Here is a 20,329-nt window from a genome sequence, read left to right as displayed (position 1 = left end):
ACTTGTTATACTTATCAGAAACTGATATAGTTCGACCAACTCTTCATAATAGTTGAAAATATTTGATTACTGATTTCTGTGCAAAATAAAGCTTTTTTAATGATAATTTCATTATCATAAATAAAAATGTCCAAAGCTATATTTTTTTTTCAAGTGATGTTCATAAAAACGTAGTGGAATATCCTTTTTTGGTCATAACATGCTATTTCAGGTCATTAAAAATTATTCTTCTCTTCAAAAAACGAAGAAAATGATTTATGACCGCTTCCCTGAACAAATGGAACCACTGTGCACTGGGGGTAGTTCTCGTTTGTCAGCTTTTCTATACCGAGCTTCGAATCCATTTCGTATTGTTACTCTCGGGTTCTTCACCTAGCTCTTACTGGGTCCACAACCTCTTAGAATAAAGGAAATGCGTGTAACTACACACCAATTTTTTTGAAATGCTTCCAGCACGCCAAAAATCAGCAAAGTTTGCTGATTACCAGCAAAAATATGTTGCAGTGCTGGTTAACGGTAATGGAAGGAATGAATTTATTTCTGACAAACATATATAATGGCTACTATGATTAATAACTTCAGTATTCTTAATTGCAAGGTTACTACAATGCACATGCTTCAACAGAAATGACATCTGATTAGAAAAAAACATCCAATATAAAAACCCTTTTCCACGCCTACTCTGTTTTCGCACTGCTGCTGATGTTCTTGCTAAACTTACTTCCAGCAGAATAAAAGGGACATTTTCGCTCAGTGAAGTTCAACTCAGTCAACGTGTATTCAGGAGTTGTTGATGCGTTTCGGGTTCAGCGACTAGACTAAGCTTTGGAACTTCTTGAATAACTTGTTTTTCAACTTCTTAGCCATTAATTGGACTCTTAAATCTCAACTCAACAGTGTTATAATACGTTCATTCTTCAATAAGATTATCTCGCTGCACCTTGGATAATCAATTTGGACTCGGCATCCGGCGACCGGAGACACGCAATATTATAAATTCCGTAGATTTAACTACCGTTATTACTAAATCCTCGGCGGAGAGATTCCGTTAATAAAAAATCGAAAACACTCTTTCCGAAATCCATGTCATAAATATACAAACTCTGAAGAACCCCCACTTCTTCAGCCTAGCTAGCCTAGATACGATACCGATGTGTAAAAAAGAAACGAGTGACTGAGTGAGCCGTCGTAAAATATGACGATTGCGCGCGTCTGAAGGCAAAAACAAGCAGATCCCCCCGACGTGACATCTTCGTCGCCGCGACGCGCATCAAACTGTTCCAATCCACCTACCCATTACCCAGATTACCCATAGCCTACTATACATATTCCATTAGTAGGAGCAGAGAAAGATCCGACGACTCATCTCACCGTGTTCCTCACCAACCATCCTAGAGGTAGTAGGCCAGAATGCCGGCCTACTCTTCGGTCGGGCATCACACACTATACTAATCCTTCTCAATTACATTCAAAATACACTCATCAAAAACGATAAATTTTCCGAAATGATATCTTTATTGTGTACGGCTGGCCGTCGCGTTCTGAGTTTTTTCTTGCTCTTTAGCGCGGATTGCGTCGCTCGCTGCCGTATTTGTTTGGAAAATCTTGGGTGGTGCATCAGCGCTGCGATGAGGCGCAAACAAATTGAGAGGATCGACCGGATCATAATCGAGCGGATTTTATACACTGACATAATTTATCGAATGCCGTCGTCCTCTTGACGAGGTTCGAGAGAGTGAGGTCTTTCACTGCATCAAATCTCGAGTGACTGATGCGGCTATTATAAACTCGTTATCCCCGCGCACTCGAGAATGCTCGCACATTGTCGCTGAAGTGTTTCTATCCACGCATAACTCTCCATAGATTTGAAGAGGCATCAGACATTGCACCTGGTCAGATGTCAAAATGCATTCCAACAACGCATCAACGGGTTCGTTTCAGTGTGTGATCACAGGAGGCACAGAGGAAATGTCGTTGTTACCATAGCAGCGGAAATGTACTCTGGAAACTGAATGGTCCAAACACGCTAAAACTGCTCAGCACTAAAATGTGTAAGACCTACTCATAAGTGCATAATTTCCAGACCACACAAAAATGTGTTACAGTTACACATTCTCAAAAAACAGCTCGTACACTCTTCTAGATGCGAAATGTTGATTTTTTTTTTGTTTTCCAAGGTCACTAGTAAACCTAGCTAGATTGGCGTACAAAATTTTTTGCGAATTTAACGATTTTGCGGACATTGGAGCTGATTTTGTAAATGTGCAAGGGTTACACATTTTTGGTGTAGTCTGGAAATTATGCACTTTAGTGCTGAGCGGCGTTAGCGTGAAAGTGCATCGGGTCGGGGTTGAGATGTTCCGAAAAAACGAGACGCGTGGAACGAAGAGGAATATGGGGAGAGGCCAAAACAAGCATATCGCACGGAAATAGACCGTGACAGTTTCTTGTCTTCTTGTGACAAGCACGCCGCCGCCACCGTCACAGGCGCAGCGTTGCTACGCGACCGGCTTGGCTTGCTTGGCATAAGGTAAAATGGATGTTGTTTTAAATCGAGAAAATGCACCCGGATGAGGCGGATCCCCGCCGAACGTGCCAAATCTTTGTTTATGTGCTGGGATTATCTCCAGTGGAATGAAGTGCTGCACGGCTCATTTGTTGCTTTAGGTTAGGGTCGTCATCGGGGTCTAAATTCTGACAGATAGTTCCGAGTTAGGGCTTATTTTTGGTCTTATATTGTCTTTACATTACAAATTTCGTCGTGTGACTAAACTAATTTCAATTAAGCGTAGAGAATGGAATGCACCGACTTGGCCGGGATCTGCAGTTGAGTCAGGCCTCGCTCCGGATCGCGGATCGTTAACTCGCACGGGCTGGATTTTCTAAAATAGAAACAAGGCTAGGCTTATCTAGGTTGCTACATGCCTACTAGATTAAAACTTACTTGTTGTAAAAAACTAGAACTGTTTTATTATCAGGTCGCTGAAAGCCTACTACGATCATTCCTGAATCGTCGCTGGTTACTTCTATCCGGACGGATCCTTCCGTGATGAATCGCGAGAAATGACCTAAACCATAGAATATCGGTTGTTTGTACACCTCGTTACCTGTAGTTCCGTTGATAACGACTGCAGTCTCCACATAGTTGTTGGCGTAGTTTGGACCACCAATCTCGTTTAGTAGTAAATTCCAATCTATCCATCCGTGCACGCTATGTTGCAGATCTTGCATAATGTAAGTTATGTAGGACTCTGCACGATCCCATGATCCGAGGATAGGTCCATGCGTTTGGAAAGGCTTATCACCCAGGGACGCCTCTGTGTTGAAGATCAGTTTGTCCGGATATAGATGGGCTGCTTGATCCAATAGTGAAGGAGGTGTCACTCCATCCCAGTACCAATGCACGGCTAACCCATCTACGTATTTTGTAGCATCCGGATGTCCCTGGTCCATCTGTGAAAACCACCACGGGAATGTGTATCGCTGATCATCTCCCGCAAATAGTTTGACGTCCTTGAACTCTGAATTTCGTAACGCCGGTCCCAAATTCTTGGCAACCCATTTTCCTTGGTTTGTCGCCACCCAACCTAGGCTCATGAACCGAATGAACAGAAATCCAATCACGGCATTCATCGGTTCGTTTCCTGTAGATATCGCCCAGTAGTTCATCCCAGCATCCTTCATCAGCTTCAAATACTTGATGTGATAATCTGCCCACGTCTGGTAGTATTCCGGCTTCAGCCGACTGGACCCACTCCAATCGCCGTTGGATTTCATCCACCGTGGAGGACTCCATGCCGCACCCATAAACTTGATATCCTTGTTATCCGTAACCTCCATCAACTCCTTGATCTGCTCGATCTTCACCACATCCCGAATGTCCAGCTCGGTGAAATTTCCCAACGCCTTATCATCCATCGGCGACTCATTATACGCCCAAGGTTTCAAGTCAAAATCGCAGCCTCCGATAGGAATCCTCATCATATTATACCCGATCCCGACCTTCTTCGAGTAATACGAACGATACATGCTCTTCCTCAATTCTGGCTTCAACAGCCCCAAATTGTACGACACGGCCCCTGTAAACGCTCCTCCAAACCCAACAATTTTTTGAAACTTCTTCTCTCGATTAACTTCAATGCTGACCGGTCGCGTACTCCTCGCCACCCGTAGCCTAGGCAACAGGCCCACCTCTGGCAAAAACGTCACATTATCCGCCCGGACAAATCTTCCGCGGGACTGCCCGAACCTGGTGCCATTTTTGCTGCTCGTAACCAGCACGAACTCCCCCGGCTGACTCGGATCCTCGAACTCCAACGTATCGCAGTAGGTCACATTGCACACGCACACCGAACCGGTCGGGTACTGACGTAACGCACATGGTAGCCCGGCCACTGCAAACGAGACGCACAAATCAACAAACAAAACCCAAACAAATTGACCTCTCGGTTGCCCGAAGAGTGCCGCTCTTACATCACAACACACCTACCTCGATCGAAGTAACCGCTGCCGATCACCACGCTTGTGATCGTCGAAAACAGCGCCAGCCGCAGTAGGCCCTGCAAGGCGCCGACCAAGTTCAAGGTCGATGCAGTTGTTTTGGTGGGTGAAGTGGGAGGCATTTTTGGACGATCATGTGTCCAGCAATGACTGTAATTCAATAGAGAGACTTGGAAGTGATATTCGCGCGACAGTGGCACAAAGTGGACTGGATTGCGCACTTGTCCGACGGTTGAACTATTGCTGATCGAAAGAAGCGCGTACTACTGAGACCGAGGTCCGTGGACATGGTGGAGGTGCGACTGAGAGAATGTAAGGAGAGAAGTTTGTTGTGTATAGTGATAACGATGGAATGCGTTGATGAGCGGTATGGATGGAGAGTGCGAGCCATAAGTGCACGCTATAACTGATAGTGAGATCCTATGTCAATGGATATATTCAACTTTGCAACTCCATCCAAGATTTGTGCAAGTATTCATGCTATGCTATGCTATGCTATGCTATAACTGATAGTGAGATCCGAGCTTGAAAATACACATCGTCAACTGACATACATTGCGATGTTGATGCAGATTTATTGTTTACGTACTTGATGCACGTGTTTTATTTCAAGTTTGCGCACTTGAAGCTTTTTGTAGCGACATCTAGGAACGTCGATACCAAAAAAAACCTATACAGTAGACTGGGTCAACAAAGTCGATTTTTTTGTAACGAGGCTTTTTCGATTCCTTTTAGCGTCCAAAACAACTGTGCAAAACTGGGGAGCGATTGGTTGCATCCCCGTATTCCGCATTGCGATTGTAATTTGTATGGAATTTAGTATGGAAAAACGTGCTTTTTTTCATTTTTCTCATAAATTGAAATTTTTCGTTTATAACGATCTAATTAATGACGTTGAAGTATAGCCTAGGATATGCCGAAAAACTTTGCCGAAGACCGTAAAGTGATCCGACACTTGTGAAAAAAAGTTATAGCGTACAGATTGCCAGGTGGAATTCCCGTAGGAACCCTCATAGGAATTCCATGAGAAACCCCTGATATATTTCTAGGAGGTTCCCGCAAGAGTTCCAAGGGAGGAAACCGGAAGAATCTCCGAAGAAATTCGAAGAGAAATTCTCGTAGACATTTCAGGAGGGATCCCCGACGGAATATTAGGACGAATCCTCGAAGAAATTTTAGAAGGAATCCTCGAAGAAAGTTCCGGAGGAATTCCCGAAAGAATTCCAGGAAAAATCCTCGAAGGAACTCTAGGAGGAATCCCCGAAGAGCTTTAAGGAGGAATCTTCGAATGAAATCCAGGAGGAATCCCTGAAGGAATTTCAGGAGGCGTCCCCGAGGGAAGCCCAGGAGAAATTCCTGAAGGAAGTCCAGCAGGAATACCCAAAGGAATCCCTGGAAGAATTCCTGAAGGAATTCCAGGAGAAATTCCCGAAGAAATTACAGGAGAAATCCCTGCAGAAATCCCAGGAGGAGTGCCTGCAGAAAATCTGGGAGGGATTTCCGAAGCATATTCCGCTTGGAAGGATTTTCAGGAGGAATCCCCATGGGAGTTCCAAGAGGAATCCCCGAAAGAATTCCAGGAAAAAGGCCAGGTGGAACCCTCGAAGGAAACAGAGCCGTAGCGTGGTCCCATGGCGCCCTTGGCAAGCGTCCAGGTTGGCGCCCCACGACAGTTAGACATTGTTAATTTGCTTAAATGTGTAGCTTTTCTTTTTATTCAAATTTTCTCCAAAAGTTATATTTAGATGTTTCGAAGAAACATATTCCCTTCGATTTTGTTTTTATGTTCTTATAGTATTTTTCATTCGTGTAGTTTCTGTAGGAATTTCAATTGGAGTCATCCAAAAATTATCCGAAATCTCATGCTCTTATGCAAGTATAAGTACAAACAGTGTTGCTGAGCAGCGATCGAACTGGCGAAGCACGATGAATGTTTACTCGGCATTGACATGCAAGGGGTTTCCAACCAAATTGATTACTTGTCACTACCGAAAAAATTACTCTGATTACTCACTGATTACCATGATTACTATGATTATTTTTTGATTACCTAGATTACTGTTGATTACTCATGATTACCTGTGATTACCATATGATTACAATTGATTACCCGTGATTACTCGTGATTACTTGTGATTACTCTGATTACCATGATTATTTTTTGATTACCTAGATTACTGTTGATTACTCATGATTACCTGTGATTACTATATGATTACAATTGATTACCCGTGATTACTCGTGATTACTCGTGATTACTTGTGATTACTCTGATTACCATGATTATTTTTTGATTACCTAGATTACTGTTGATTACTCATGATAACCTGTGATTACCATATGATTACAATTGATTACCCGTGATTACTCGTGATTACTTGTGATTACTCTGATTCCCATGATTATTTTTTGATTACCTAGATAACTGTTGATTACTCATGATTACATGTGATTACCATATGATTACCCGTGATTACTCGTGATTACTTGTGATTACTCTGATTACCATGATTACTTGTGATTACCTTAATTACTTTTGATTACCATGGATTATCATTGATTACATCTGATTACCATTGATTACCTCGGATTACTAATGATTACTTCTGATTACCATGATTGCTTCTGATTACCATGATTACTTGTGATTACCTTGATTACTTTTGATTACCATGGATTATCATTGATTACATCTGATTACCATTAATTACCTCGGATTACTAATGATTACTTCTGATTACCATGATTACTTCTGATTACCATGATTACTTGTGATTACCATGATTACTCAGAGAAATCGAAAGTAATCATTGATTACTTGTCACTAAAAAACTTGTTGGAAACCCCTTGTTGCCATGATATGCAATGAACAACACATTTCTTCATTCGGTGCTTTGTTCGTCGTCAGAGAATGAACCGAAAGCCCGATCGTCCTAAGGTACTTCATTCCCGATCCATGGATCGTTCGAAATGAAGAGCAGTGCGATTCGCATTGGCTGCTCTTCGTGAAGAGCAAGAAAAACATTCATTGCGATCAGGCGTCGACGCGGCGGCACCGTCAATAAACCTTCCCCGGTTTAATGCAGGCATAGTTTGATTGATCCACAGCGAAGCGCTGAGATGCCGCAATGCAAAAGTTATTTTATGGGCCTGCATTACAGTGCACAAGAGATCATTTTGCAGTATGACACTCCACCGCCGACTTGGTCAAGACGAACCCAAATGAAAACAAACTACCGTCCTGAATAGAGCTTTAGACTGCTGAATGATTCAAACAATTGTTTTTCACAAATGGGTTACTGGGGCAAAATATGCATTTTTTTCACGCCAGCTGATGCCATTGCATATAAAACAATAGTGGTGTTGTGTTTGAATTCTCTTATAATCTTTTTATCGGGAATGGAGAGCTGTGCCAAACTTAAAATAAGTTTCAATTGTCCGCAGTTTCAGTCTGCACGGTAATTGTTGTCAAAGTTCGTACCGAACAGAACCATCGCAGGCAGCACGCTCGTGGTGGGATGAATGCCACGACGAATTGCGTTTGCTTCGTTTGCTTGAATGCTTTTCAATGTGGTCGTATTGATTTATTTGTTCGTTTCTTCATGCGCGTTGCTTGAATTGTATTCACGATGCGAAAATAGAAAATGAACAGCAGCGAATTTTGGATCGCGAAGATGCTTAAATGAATGCTCGCGAAGAAGATCCATTGCAACATTGAGTACAAACATATTTTGCATTTTAAGAATCTCACTAAGATCAGCTCAATAATTAGAAATAATATTTCAGAATCATAATATAAAGAAATTATGCACCATTTTCTACAAGAAATATTACAGTATTTTTAAAATTTTTGTTTGTTTTATACTCAATTGAGTTTCACAGGTTTTTGGAATCCTCAAACGAACTACTTTACCAATTTTCGGCTTTTAGTAAAATTGGTTTTACCTGACTCTTTTAAAAAAAAATACCAAAGGTTTCTTCTGAAGTTAAATCAGAATATTTCTCAGAAGATCTGTAAGAAAATTTTCAGTAATCATTGGATAAACCATGGGCATGGAGGAATTCTTGAAGGAATCTCTACAGATGTTTTTGTTATCTGGAAGAATTCCTGCGGAAATCGTTGGATTAAATTTTGCAAGAATCTCTAAAGGAATTTCAACAAAAATATCCAGAGGATTACTAGATGAAAATCCTGGGGAAATTTCAGCATGAATTTCTAATGGAATTCATGGAGATACTCTTGCAGGAATTCGTGGAGCAGTTTATGAAGAAATGCCTGTAAGAATTTGTTAAGAACAACTGGAAGAATTTGGAAGAATTTTTAAAGGCATCCCTGATTATTTTTTGGAGAAGTAGAAAAAAAAATCCTTAAAAGGAATAATGAAAAAATCCCTAGAAAAAGTTTCGAAGGAATCCATGGAAGGCTTTCAAAAGAAACCATAAGAGACATTTTGGATGGAATCAAAGGCAGATTATCTAACGGAATATCTGGAGAATTGTCTGGATGAATTCCAAATTTACGGTTTTCTGGAAGAGTTTATAAGGAACTTCACGAAGAAACCTTTTCTCGAAATTCTAGCAACCTGTATATGGAGCAATCCTTAGTAAGCATGGAACAATTTCGAAACGGAAGAGTTTCTAAGCGATGTGATAGATTTCTTGTTTTTAAAGAAATCTATAGATGACTTCCAGGGCCTATATAGCCGAGGCGGTAAACGCACGGGTATTCAGCATGACCATGCTGAGGGTGACGGGTTCGATTCCCGGTCGGTCCAGGATCTTTTCGTAAAGGAAATTTCCTTGACTTCCTTGGGCATAGAGTATCTTCGTGCCTGCCACACGGATATACACATGCAAAATGGTCATTGGCAGAGGAAGTTCTCAGTTAATAACTGTGGAAGTGCTCATAGAACACTAAGCTGAGAAGCAGGCTTTGTCCCAGTGAGGACGTTACGCCAAGAAGAGGAGAGGAGATGACTTCCAGAAGAAAACTTCGAAAAGCCGAATTTCTAGAGAAAGCCGTAGAAGATTTTCTAAAAAAAAATCCCTGGAAGAGTTTCTGAAGGCATTCTTTGGATTTCTAATGAAATCTCTGCAAAGTTTTCCATAGGACCTAATGGCGGAATTACTGAGAAAATCTATTGAAGAGTTCCTAGGTACCTAATCCTTAAAGGAACTCTGAAGAAATTGCGGAAGATTATTCAATAAAATTCTTGGAAAGATATCGGGACAAATTCTTTGACTAATTTCTGAATAAACTCCTAGATAACTGTCTGAAAGCCTCCCTGGAAGAATTTCTGGGGGAATTTTGAAATTCCTTTGAAAATTTTCAAGAGAAGAAAAATCAGCAGAAAATTATTTTTATTTGATTTTTTAAAGGATCTCTGAATGAGTTTCTGATATTTTTTTAGAGGAATTCGTAAAGAATTGTTCAAAGAAATCCCTTGAGAAAATTTTTGAAATATTTTTCGAAAGATTTTCTGAAGCAAAAAATTCTGAAGGAATGCTTGGTAAAATTGATGAAGTAATTTCTGGAATATAAAATTTTATTTGGAGGAATAGGAATAAAAAAAACTCAATGGTATTTTTTTGGGTGAATACGACGTAAAAAAATTCTGCAAGATTTGCAAGAGATTAAGCGCAAACAAACATTTACTTTAAATAACAGTTGTATGAACTAAAAGAGCATCGTCTGATTTTTTTTTTTCATTTGAAATACTTCCAGTAAATGCGAAGAAAATCCTCGAACGTAACCTCAAGACCACAAACGTAACCACAACTCTCTGTGTGAAGACCTTTCCCAGTGTGAATGTTTTTGGAATTTACAGAGAGAAACTTTCACTAAACTGCCGAAAGCTTATTGATTATGTTTTGCTCAATAAAAAAAATGCAAATAGCTTCTCAAAACAAAAGAATATACTAATTCCCAGGTAACATAAAAAATATCTAGAGAAATCAGACTTTTTGAAAAATACGGGAGAACGTAAAAACATATGATCATTCTCAGATATTGTTAATGATGAAATCATGATAACATTCAATAAAACAATAGCATACTCCTGTCTCCTTTAAGCTTTATTTTCTTTAGGCGCCCCTCTGAGGCTGGTGCCCTTGGCGGGGGCCAACCTGGTCAACCGCACGCTACGGCTCTGAGTCCAGAGGAACCACTGAAGGAAGTCTAGGAGGAATCCCCGAAAAAATTGCAGGAGAAATCCTTGCAGGGATTCCAGGGGAATGCTCGAAAGTATTCCGGTAGGAATATCCAAAGGATTTCCAGCGGATGTTTCCGGGTAGGGGGAAGGATTTACAGGAGTTATTTTCTAAAGAACACCTTTAAAAAAAATCCTTGAAGAATTCTCGTGGAAACTCAATGAAAGATCCCTCAAGAATATCCTGGAGATATGCCTAGTTATAATCCTAAGGGAATTGATGAAGAAACTCCTACAAGATTCCCTAAGGCAACTCCTGTAGGAATTGCTGATTGAGCTTCTGGACAAATCTCTGATGTAACTCCTGGAGGCATTCGTGAATGTTCCTGGATAAATCTCAATCTCAACCTACAATCTGAAGGAATCCCAGGAGCGATCCCTGGAAGAATTCCTAAAGGAACTTCTCGTGAAATCCCCTAAGGAATTCTGAAGGAATCTTGGAAGGAACTCTTATATAGGAATCCCTGAATAAACTTCTGGGTTAATCCCTGAATTCCCCTGGAGGTATCCTTGGATCTTCGTATAAGATTCTCTGAAGGAACTTCTGTAGGAATCCCTGAAGAAATTCAGGAGGGATCTCTGAAGAAACATCTGCAAGAATCCCTGAAACTTCTGGAGAAATCTCTGATGGAATTTCTGGAAAGAACTTCTGTTGGTATTTCTAAAGGTACTTCAGAAGGAGTCCCTACAGGAAATCCTAGACTAATTTCTAAAGACCTCCTGCAGGAATTAATGAAAAAACTTCTCACGGGAATCTTGATGGATCTCCAGGTGGCATTTATGAATCCTCCTAAAAGAATCTATAAAGGGACTTCTGGAAGGATACATGAACGAACTCCCGTTGAAATAGCTTAGGGAACTTCTGAAGTAATTCCTAATAAACACCTGGAGGCATCCCTGAATCCTCCAGGAGCTATTAGGGAGATCCCTGAGAGATCACCGAAAGAACTTGTAGCGCAATCCTTAAAAGAACTCCTTAAAGAATCTCTGTAAAAAAAATCTCTAGGCATCCCGAAGTATTTCCAAGAGGAATCTCCGAAGAAATTTCAGGAGGGATTCTTGAACAAATTCCAGGAATTTCTGAAGGATCTCCTGGAGGAATCTCTGAGGAAACTCCTGGACTAGTTTCCAAAAAAAAACTCCTATAGGAACTCCTGAAGGAACTTCTGAAGAAATCTATGAAGGAACTCTCAGACTAATTTCTGAAGGACCTCCTATGAGAATCCCTGAAGGATCTTTTTTCTGGATGAATCTCTGATGTATCTTTAGGAGGCATCTTCGAATTCTTTAAATGAATTTCTGAAGTTACTTCTGTCGAGATCTTCCTGAGAGATCTTCTAAAAAATCATCCTGGAGGCATCCCTGTGGAATTTTCTGGAGGAATCCTAGGAGGATCTCCTGGAAGCATCACTGAATCCTTCTGGAGAGATGTGAATGTGTGTTCTAAGAGCATGAGCATGAGCATGAGCATAGATGACCGCACAATTCGTAGTTGCTACTCCGTGATTGACCAGAGCAATCGAAATTGCACAAGGAACCAATGAATAGGGCTTGGGACTAGCTTACTATTCTCAATGTACACAGGTCGAGAGCTCTCAACTTTAATAAGGTCAATAACGGCGCCGGCCACGTCCTTACGGTCATCGAAGATGGAAGGGAATGTTAGTAAGACAAACGATGTTATAAAGACCGCGACTCGCTGCATCTCCACGTTTGTCTCAGGAAGGAATTTTTTGTTAGTAGGGTAAGGTACATTGTCAGTCCGGGAGTCACCTATGGTTGGTGATATGATTTGACAATGGATCAATATACACAAACCGCCGTTAACAACCGACCACTTTTCGACGCAAGAACTAGCCAAAAAGAAAATTCTATCGCGCGTCTCCACTCCACAAGGGAGCAGAAACCTTTAGTCTATTCCACACAGAACTACATTGAACGCGACTCACTTGTCGGCGCCCGGATTTTTTATCGACCGGCGAACCCGAAGTAACATTTTTCACTCTTTTGTGTAAATGCAAAAAATGAAAAAAAAATATTTATTATCAACTAAAAGTGTATTGGAAACTAGCGCCGAAGGGAAGCGAAAAATTCGGAACCGACTCGAACCACGGCGCGCGCACAATCGTCCCGTCGTCGGAGCCCCGCAGAGAGAAGAGAGAAAAAAAATCGCAAAAATCTAGCAAAGCCAGCGCGCGAAACTTTGCTGCTGCCGAACTACCGCACACTACTCGAGATGTGAATGTGTGTTCTAAGAGTTCGAAAATCAGATATTGTAATCAAACTTTTATGATAGTGATCGTGAGATTTTTTTTATCACAACTTTATGTAAACTTAATTTTGTTCGTGCACTGATCACCGGCGTGAAAAATGAAAATCGGCGGCGTGACAAACAGCGGCGTATGGCGCGCCGCCGATACCTCGGTCGGCGTCGGCGTGAGACAAAAAGTGTCGGCGGCGGCGGCGTGGCGCGGCGGCGCACAGGTCTACTCTCTAGGAGCTCCGTTAGGAATCTGCCGATTCATACCAGGAGGATTCATGAATGCCTCCGTGTGTTTCATCAGGGATTCCTTCAAGTTCCCTCGGCTATTCCAGCAGCAGTACTCTCACCTATACCTCTAGAAGTTCCATCAGAGATTCTAAGAGAATTCAGGAATTCCTACAGAAGTTCCTTCAGGAATTCTTACAGAAGGTCCTGGGATTTCTCCACCCAGGTAACCACTAAGCACTGTTCTGAGCATTACAACATATAAAGTCTACTGTCACAGAGCTTCCAAGCTCATGACATTTATATAAATCAAAATAGATTTCGACCAAAACAGACTGAAGTCGGTCATGATCAATACATTTTAAACATCCATGTCGAAAGGGATCAGCGGAACGGGATCATTGTTGTTATTGGAATGCTGCTCGGAATGCTACACTGAGGATACTGCAACTCCGAAAATCATACGAATCAACTATGATTTTTTGCCACAAGAATTTCTTGCGAAAATCATAGTCACGAACTATGATTTTGGATTCAAAGCACCAACTATTATTGTCATACTGTTACTGTATAAATTTCATAACTCTCACGTATGAAAATCATATCGATAACGTATAAAAACTGAAACTTTGTCTTATGACTATCATACATATGTTTATGAAATATTATGCACAAATTTCAAAAAATCGCAACCTGGAATCGAACCAGGAACATCAAGGTTAGCGAGTACGTGCTTTACTCATACGCCCATCGACGCTTCGGAAGTGGAAGTGGTTGGAGGCCAATAAAAGGTTTTGTTGTTTTTTAGCAATGGTGTTTCATAACACATCTTATGATTTTCATACGATGCTTCTTATGAGATTTTTCATACGACAGGTCTTATGGATTTCGCTCTTTAATGTATGAAAAGCATACAAGAACTATGGAATGATGAAAACAATAAAAATAACTGATTCATAAGATGTAAACTATGAAAAACATACGAACAGTATCCTCAGTGTATTGTTTTCTTGATATTTCCTTTTTTTCAAGCAATTGTGTTGATTCCAAGCGTGATTCTAGACACGATTTTTATAGTTTATCAGTTCTAAGACAAACTCCAGCTCATTTCTTCTGCAAAGTTTCCCGCTTCTCCTGCAGCAATTCCTATATTCGTCACCACCAAACTTACCACTAAATCATCACCTTCCCGTATCATTTTAAACCGTCGAAATGCCCAAACTATTTTGTTTTTCTGGTTTAAATACTAGTTTGATCACACTGTTCCCATGCTGCATTGGTGGAGCAGATGGGAAACTCAACGGACTTGGGCTTTCGATCAGGAACCCGGAGGACAACAGTTAGAATCTGAATTAAGTAGCAAAAAAGCAACTTCAATGGAAGCGAAAGAAGTTATAAAAGAACAGGAGATAAACAAAATATTTTTTTCTTGTTTCTTTGTCTCACTTTTGACAACTTTCGCTCCAGAGACTTGGTACGATATTTTGAAGTTGGCCGTATATCAGCCGAATTATTCACCCAAAGTGGCTTTTGAGCAGCTCTATCAGAGGATATAGAACTAATTTACTCTGTTATCGAGGTTCTATATTAGACTATAGAGCCGACTTAATGCCATTTTTACGGCTTAATGGTCAGAATTCTCTTCAGGATTTCCTTCAAAGATTCTTACAAGAGGATCCAAGGTTCCTGTAGGAGAATTCAGGGATTCCCCAGGAGTTCCTTCTGGAAGGACTGCTCCTTTAGGGATTCTTCCAGGAGTTTTTTTTAGGGATCGCTCCTGAAGGTTTTTTCAGGCCATTTTCAAAATCTCTTGAAAGTAAATAAGGCATCAAGCTGTTGTTAAGGCAAGGATCCCTTCTGTAATTCCTTCGGGATGCCTCATGGATATTTTTAGGGATTCTTTTGGGATTTTCTTTTTATGAATTTCTCTAGGAGTTGCTTCAGGCATTCCTATAGAAGTTCCTCCAGAGGTTAATTTAGAGGTTCCTTCGAAAATTCCTACAGTATAGTAGATCTTTCAGGAATTGCTCCAGGAGTTCCTTCAAGGTTCTCTCCAGGAGCTCCATCAGTAATCTGCCCATTAGTTCCAGGTAGTTCAGAGATGCCTTCATGTGTTTCATCAGGGATTGCTTTAGAAGTTCCCTCAGCTATTCCAACAGGAGCACCTTCAGCTATTTCTACAGGAATTTCATTCAGAGATTCTTTCCAGAGGATTCAGGAATACCTTCAGGAGATCCATCATAAATTCCTCCAGAAGTTCCTTCAGGAATTCTTTCAGATGGTCCTATGGGGATGATTCTAGGAGTTATTTCAGAGATTCCTTCAGGAGTTTCGGGAATACGTGTAGATCTTTCTTCAGAGATTCCTCCTGGAATTAATTCAGGGATTTCTCCAGGAGTTTCTCCAAGGTATCTCCATAATTTCCTTCAGAGATTCTTGCAAAAGGATCCAAAGATACTTCCAGGACAATTCAGATCGTCAAACGAGAAAACAGGGATTCCTACAGAAGTTCATTCATGGATTAGCCCAGGAGTTCCTGCAAAGACTCATCCAGGAGTTCCTTCAGGGATTGCTCCAGAAGTTCCTTTGCGGATTCTTCCAGAGGTTTTTTTTTATTTAGGGATCGCTCCTGAAGTTCTTTTGGAAATTTTTTGATTTTTTTTCCAGGAGTTACACCAGAGATTTCTCTAGAAGTTTCATTAGCAATTCCTACAGGAGTTCCTTCAGGGATTCTTCTGGGAGTTCCTTCAAAAATTTCTTTAGGGCAATAATCAAGCATATCTCCAGGATTTCCTCAAGGAGTTGCTACAAGAAATCCTCCGGGATTTGTTTCAGGGAATCCTTTAGGTTTTCCTTTTGAAATACCTCCATGACTTCTTTCGGAGATTCCTCCTGCAAATACTTTGGGGATTCCTCTTGAAAATCCTACAAATTTTAGAGCGTACCGTCGATGGGGGTGACAATGGGTCTGGGGGGTAAGATTGGGTCAAAACAGAGAAACATAAAATTTGAAATAGCTCAAGACCTATCGATAATTTATGTTGAAAACTTTATATTATTTCAAAGGGGAGATGTTTTTACACGTCATGATGCAGAATAAGATGTTTTGCAATAATCGTTTTTTTGTCAAATTTGTGGCTAAACTTATATGATGAAACTACTAGTAAATCACTCTGAAAAAATTTCTCCTTCGTAATGTTTAATACAAGTACCTAACCATAAATTTTCTTATAAGTGGTTAGCTGTAGGTATTACCTGGTTGATGTAATAAAAAAAGCGGGCTGTCATTGCTCTTTTTATTTAAGGACAGACTTGTTAGAATCCCAACATGGCCGCCAAAATGGCCGACTTTGGCACCTACTCACGATTTCGAAAGCACAAATCTCTTCGTAAACAAAACCAGCCACCTGAGCTTCTTATTTAAAGCTAATTACAAGTGAGCAAGAACAGAATAATGAAACGCACTGCTGTTTGAAGCTTGCTTCTTGAGATTTGTGCGTTTGAAGCTCTGATGCACTGTTGAAGCGGGATTTCAAGACGTTTGTCCTTAAAAACTTAATATTTTCGACCCCATGTCTCAATATTAAGAATGGGGGTGAGATTGGGTCAAGCAAGTTATCGAGTGCACATAACCTTAACTAAAAATTCAACTTGTTATCAAGTCCCCATTTGACGTTAGAGTGGTGCCATGCTCACCGTATCTTCATAAAAGCACGCTTTTTTTGTCGAGAAGTGTCAAACGAGTGTATTAATACGTTTAGTGCCTAAAATAATTTATAACAATACACTCATGCGTTTGAACAGCACCTCAATCCTCAAAACTATCATGTTTTTTTTACAATCAATCTTTCAATGCGCTCATCCATCATTGTAATCTCTCCTCCTCTCATGGAGATTGAAACTCTTAATGAGGATGATTAAGATGGCTAAAAATGGTGATACATTATACAAACGTTATTTTATCAAATTTCAATCTTTTTTTCGTTTTTATTAGCCCTTTTAGCACAGAGAACAGACATTTAAGCTCGAACAAAAATATGTCGAAATCGTGTGTAAAGGATTTAAGTGTACCTCAACGCCACCAACGGAGACTGCCCCACTTATAAAGTCGATTTGACCCCACGATGGCAGTGTTCATCGTTAAAATACACTAGCCCACAAAGCGACACGAGCGCCAAACGGCCAAAAACGGCGAGCACTGGAAACAAATTTGACAACACAACAATGTAAGTGATGGGACGCTAGCGCCGCGCAACGGGAGCATAACCACATACTTTAAAATGACCGTTACAATGTTTTACACAAGGCAGAGAGCGAAGATAGACGTCTGTTCTCTGTGCTTTTAGGTTGATTAATCATCTTTTAAAATTACCTAAGTTTTTATTCGTCATGATAACATTATGTTTTAAGTAGATGTACTAGATATGATCAATAAAATTAACTTATATTCTTAGATAGGTGATTTCGAATACTTTGACCCATTCTCACCCCCTCTAAGGGGTGAGATTGGGTCAATTTTCAATCATTTGTAGTTTAGTAAGCAATTCATATAACGTGATACTTTCTTGCTAAACTATCATTACCACATAGGAGAGTATACACACAGAGAACAGACGTCTATTTTTGCTTTCTGCCTTGTGTAAAACTTTATAACGGTCATTTCAGAGTATGTGGTTATGCTCCCGTTGCGTGGCGCTAGCGTGCCATCACTTACATTGTTGTGTTGTCATTTTTGTTTCCAGTGCTCGTCGTTTTTGGTCGTTTGGCGCTCGTGTCACTTTGTGGGCTAGTGTATTTTAACGAATAACACTGTCATCGTGGGGTCAAACCGACTTTATAAGTGGGGCTGTCTCCGTTGGTGGCGTTGAGGTACACTTAAATCCTTTACACACGATTTCGATGTACTTTTGTTCGAGCTTAAATGTCTGTTCTCTGTGGTATACATACCAAATAAAAAGTTATTCCGACTTCAATTGCATTTGTTATTTAACAAACAATCTTTGAGTATCCTTTTTTGACCCATTCTCACCCCCAACGACGGTACACCTTCATCAATTGAATCAAAAAAACTCCGGTAGTTTGCGATGTGGCACGTAGCACCTGAGTCCACGATCCAACGTTCATCTTGAGCACCTGAATATTCAACGTAGAATCACTAATGCTCGTCATCGTCGCCTTGATGCACATTGTTGGCTTTCTCCTTAGGAATTTTCGCTTTCTTCTTCTAGTGGAGCGGACCTGGTGTGATGGTTAGAACACTTGACTATCACGCCGAGGACCTGGGATCGAATCCCATTCCCGACATACTCACAAAATGTGGGTTCTTCCTTCGGAAGGGAGGTAAAACGTGGGTCCCGAGATGAACTAGCCTAGGGCTAAAAATCTCGTTAATACAGACACAAAAAAAAGCTTTCTTCTTCTGGGTTTCTCTCCAGGACTTGAATTTCTGACAATCTACCTTTTGATGACCGGGTTTCTTGCAGAAAAAACATTTCATGACCTTTGGACCAGTTTGAAGCGCCGTTTCTGAGTCTTCAATGCTTCCATGATTTCACCGCTTGCTCCACTCATCAACTAGCTTACCTTTTTATTCTCCAGTCGCAACGCACAAATCCTACGCATGATTGAGACTTTGGTACTCAGAGTCCGCTTCACATGGAAATTCTCCAAACTTTTCCAGGCTTCAGCTGCAGTCTTGGCCTTTCTAATATGGACGAGCTGACTGTCTTTCACGGCTAAACCAATTGTCGCTAGGACTTGTTTGTCTTTTTCGGTCCGATTTGCAGGAGCAGGGTTCGGCTTCGGTTCATTGACGACCTTCCAGCAACCTTCCTTGGTCAGAGAAGCAACTTCATTTTGAAACTCCAGTTGTCGAAATTCGAGCCGTTCAACTTCGGGAAACAAACCATCCGATCGCCCATTTTGATCTACCGCTCCTGGATTCGTCTACTTCAACAATTATTCAACAACCTTGATCTTGTTCCGGATTCACAGCCGAGGGCCCATAACCTCTTGGAAGGCAAGTGTGGATTTGAACTGGGCAAGTAAAACTGATACTAACAATATAACGTCTTTATTAGTCGAAGGTTTGAATCAGAATGAAGAACTTATTGAACACTACAAATGCCTTCAAAAACAAATGATTGCTGCGACTGAACAATCTCAAGTTGTTTACGATGGCACTATCAAACAGACCTGCCATGCAAAACATTTTTTTTACATTCATTTCTTAACCCTTTCCTTCCCACGACATTGAACGACTTTTTCTAGGCCAAGAAAGCGTTTCCGAAAAAAGCGCTTGAACAAAAATTATTGCAAACTGGTCAAATTTTTCGAAATCAACGAAAAAAAAAATTAATTGTAAATCAATAGTATTTTGATTGTTTATCAATAGTTCCACTATTGAAACAAGTGGTTGGCAGTTGGGTTTATCATATTCTAAAATCAATTGCATCACATTCATTTAATTCCGTTTGTCACGAGTTCATCGAAAATCGATGGTGCTTTAGAGCAACCGTGGGAAGTAGAGGGTTAACCTTCTTTTTATTCTTAGCCTGTCAACAATGAATAAAAGTTGCATGTTTGTTTCAAACATGGATTGCATTTGGTTCAAATTTGACGTTTGATTTATTTCAAACCATTTTTATTTTTGTGGCCTGAACAAATTGAGAGAATGTTTGTATTTACCTCAAATATTTTTGATTTTACCATATTTTTTTCTGCTGTGCAGAAATTTCTGAAGTAATTCTAGGTATATTGAAGAAATCTTTAGAATTTCAGAAGGAATTAAAAAAAAACTGAGGAAAATTCTAAATGAGTTACAGAAAGAATTTCTGGAAAAATATAAGAATATTTTAAGAATCCATAGATGGATTTTTAAAGAAATTCCAGGAGGAATACCTGAAGGAACATCAGGTGTAATACCAAACCCCAAGTAACATTTTAAGTTTTGTTCGGCTCTATACGAGATCTTCATGACCAATTTTATAAAACTTGCAATAAAACTGATTTATACATCAAAACCTCTTGATAACCTCTTTAAGAGCATCTTCCGACTAAGTGGACCACTCTCAGAGATGTTTTGCAAACCACATTAAGAGTAGCAATAAAACTGTTTTAAAACCTAGCTGAA

At 40.3% G+C, this 20,329-nt stretch overlaps 1 protein-coding gene across 1 annotated transcript; it reads right to left on the bottom strand.

Moving 5' to 3' along the window:
- Positions 1–2,712: 2,712 nt before the first annotated feature.
- LOC109406224 (lysosomal acid glucosylceramidase) lies at positions 2,713–4,775 on the bottom strand. Its single transcript, XM_019679278.3, has 3 exons — positions 4,490–4,775; positions 2,945–4,394; positions 2,713–2,882 (listed from the first exon to the last, which is right to left on the bottom strand). The coding sequence occupies exons 1-3, from the start codon at positions 4,620–4,622 to the stop codon at positions 2,783–2,785; spliced, it is 1,683 nt and encodes a 560-aa protein (XP_019534823.3). The 5' UTR covers positions 4,623–4,775; the 3' UTR covers positions 2,713–2,782.
- Positions 4,776–20,329: the final 15,554 nt, after the last annotated feature.

This window comes from Aedes albopictus, chromosome 1 (genome assembly GCF_035046485.1).
Source record: "Aedes albopictus strain Foshan chromosome 1, AalbF5, whole genome shotgun sequence".
NCBI classification, from domain to species: Eukaryota; Metazoa; Arthropoda; class Insecta; order Diptera; family Culicidae; genus Aedes; species Aedes albopictus.
Note: the sequence above shows the minus strand (reverse complement) of the source record. Positions and strands in the feature narration are given on the sequence as shown.

What these genes read in the sequence shown, in the direction of transcription:
- LOC109406224 (XM_019679278.3), bottom strand. Translation starts at nt 4,622, where the DNA reads ATGCCTCCCACTTCACCCACCAAAACAACTGCATCGACCTTGAACTTG. An exon ending in CAGCGGTTACTTCGATCGAG is followed by an intron (nt 4,395 to 4,489) that starts GTAGGTGTGTTG and finishes TCTCGTTTGCAG; the next exon opens with TGGCCGGGCTACCATGTGCG. An exon ending in GTTCTAGTTTTTTACAACAA is followed by an intron (nt 2,883 to 2,944) that starts GTAAGTTTTAAT and finishes TTTCTATTTTAG; the next exon opens with AAAATCCAGCCCGTGCGAGT.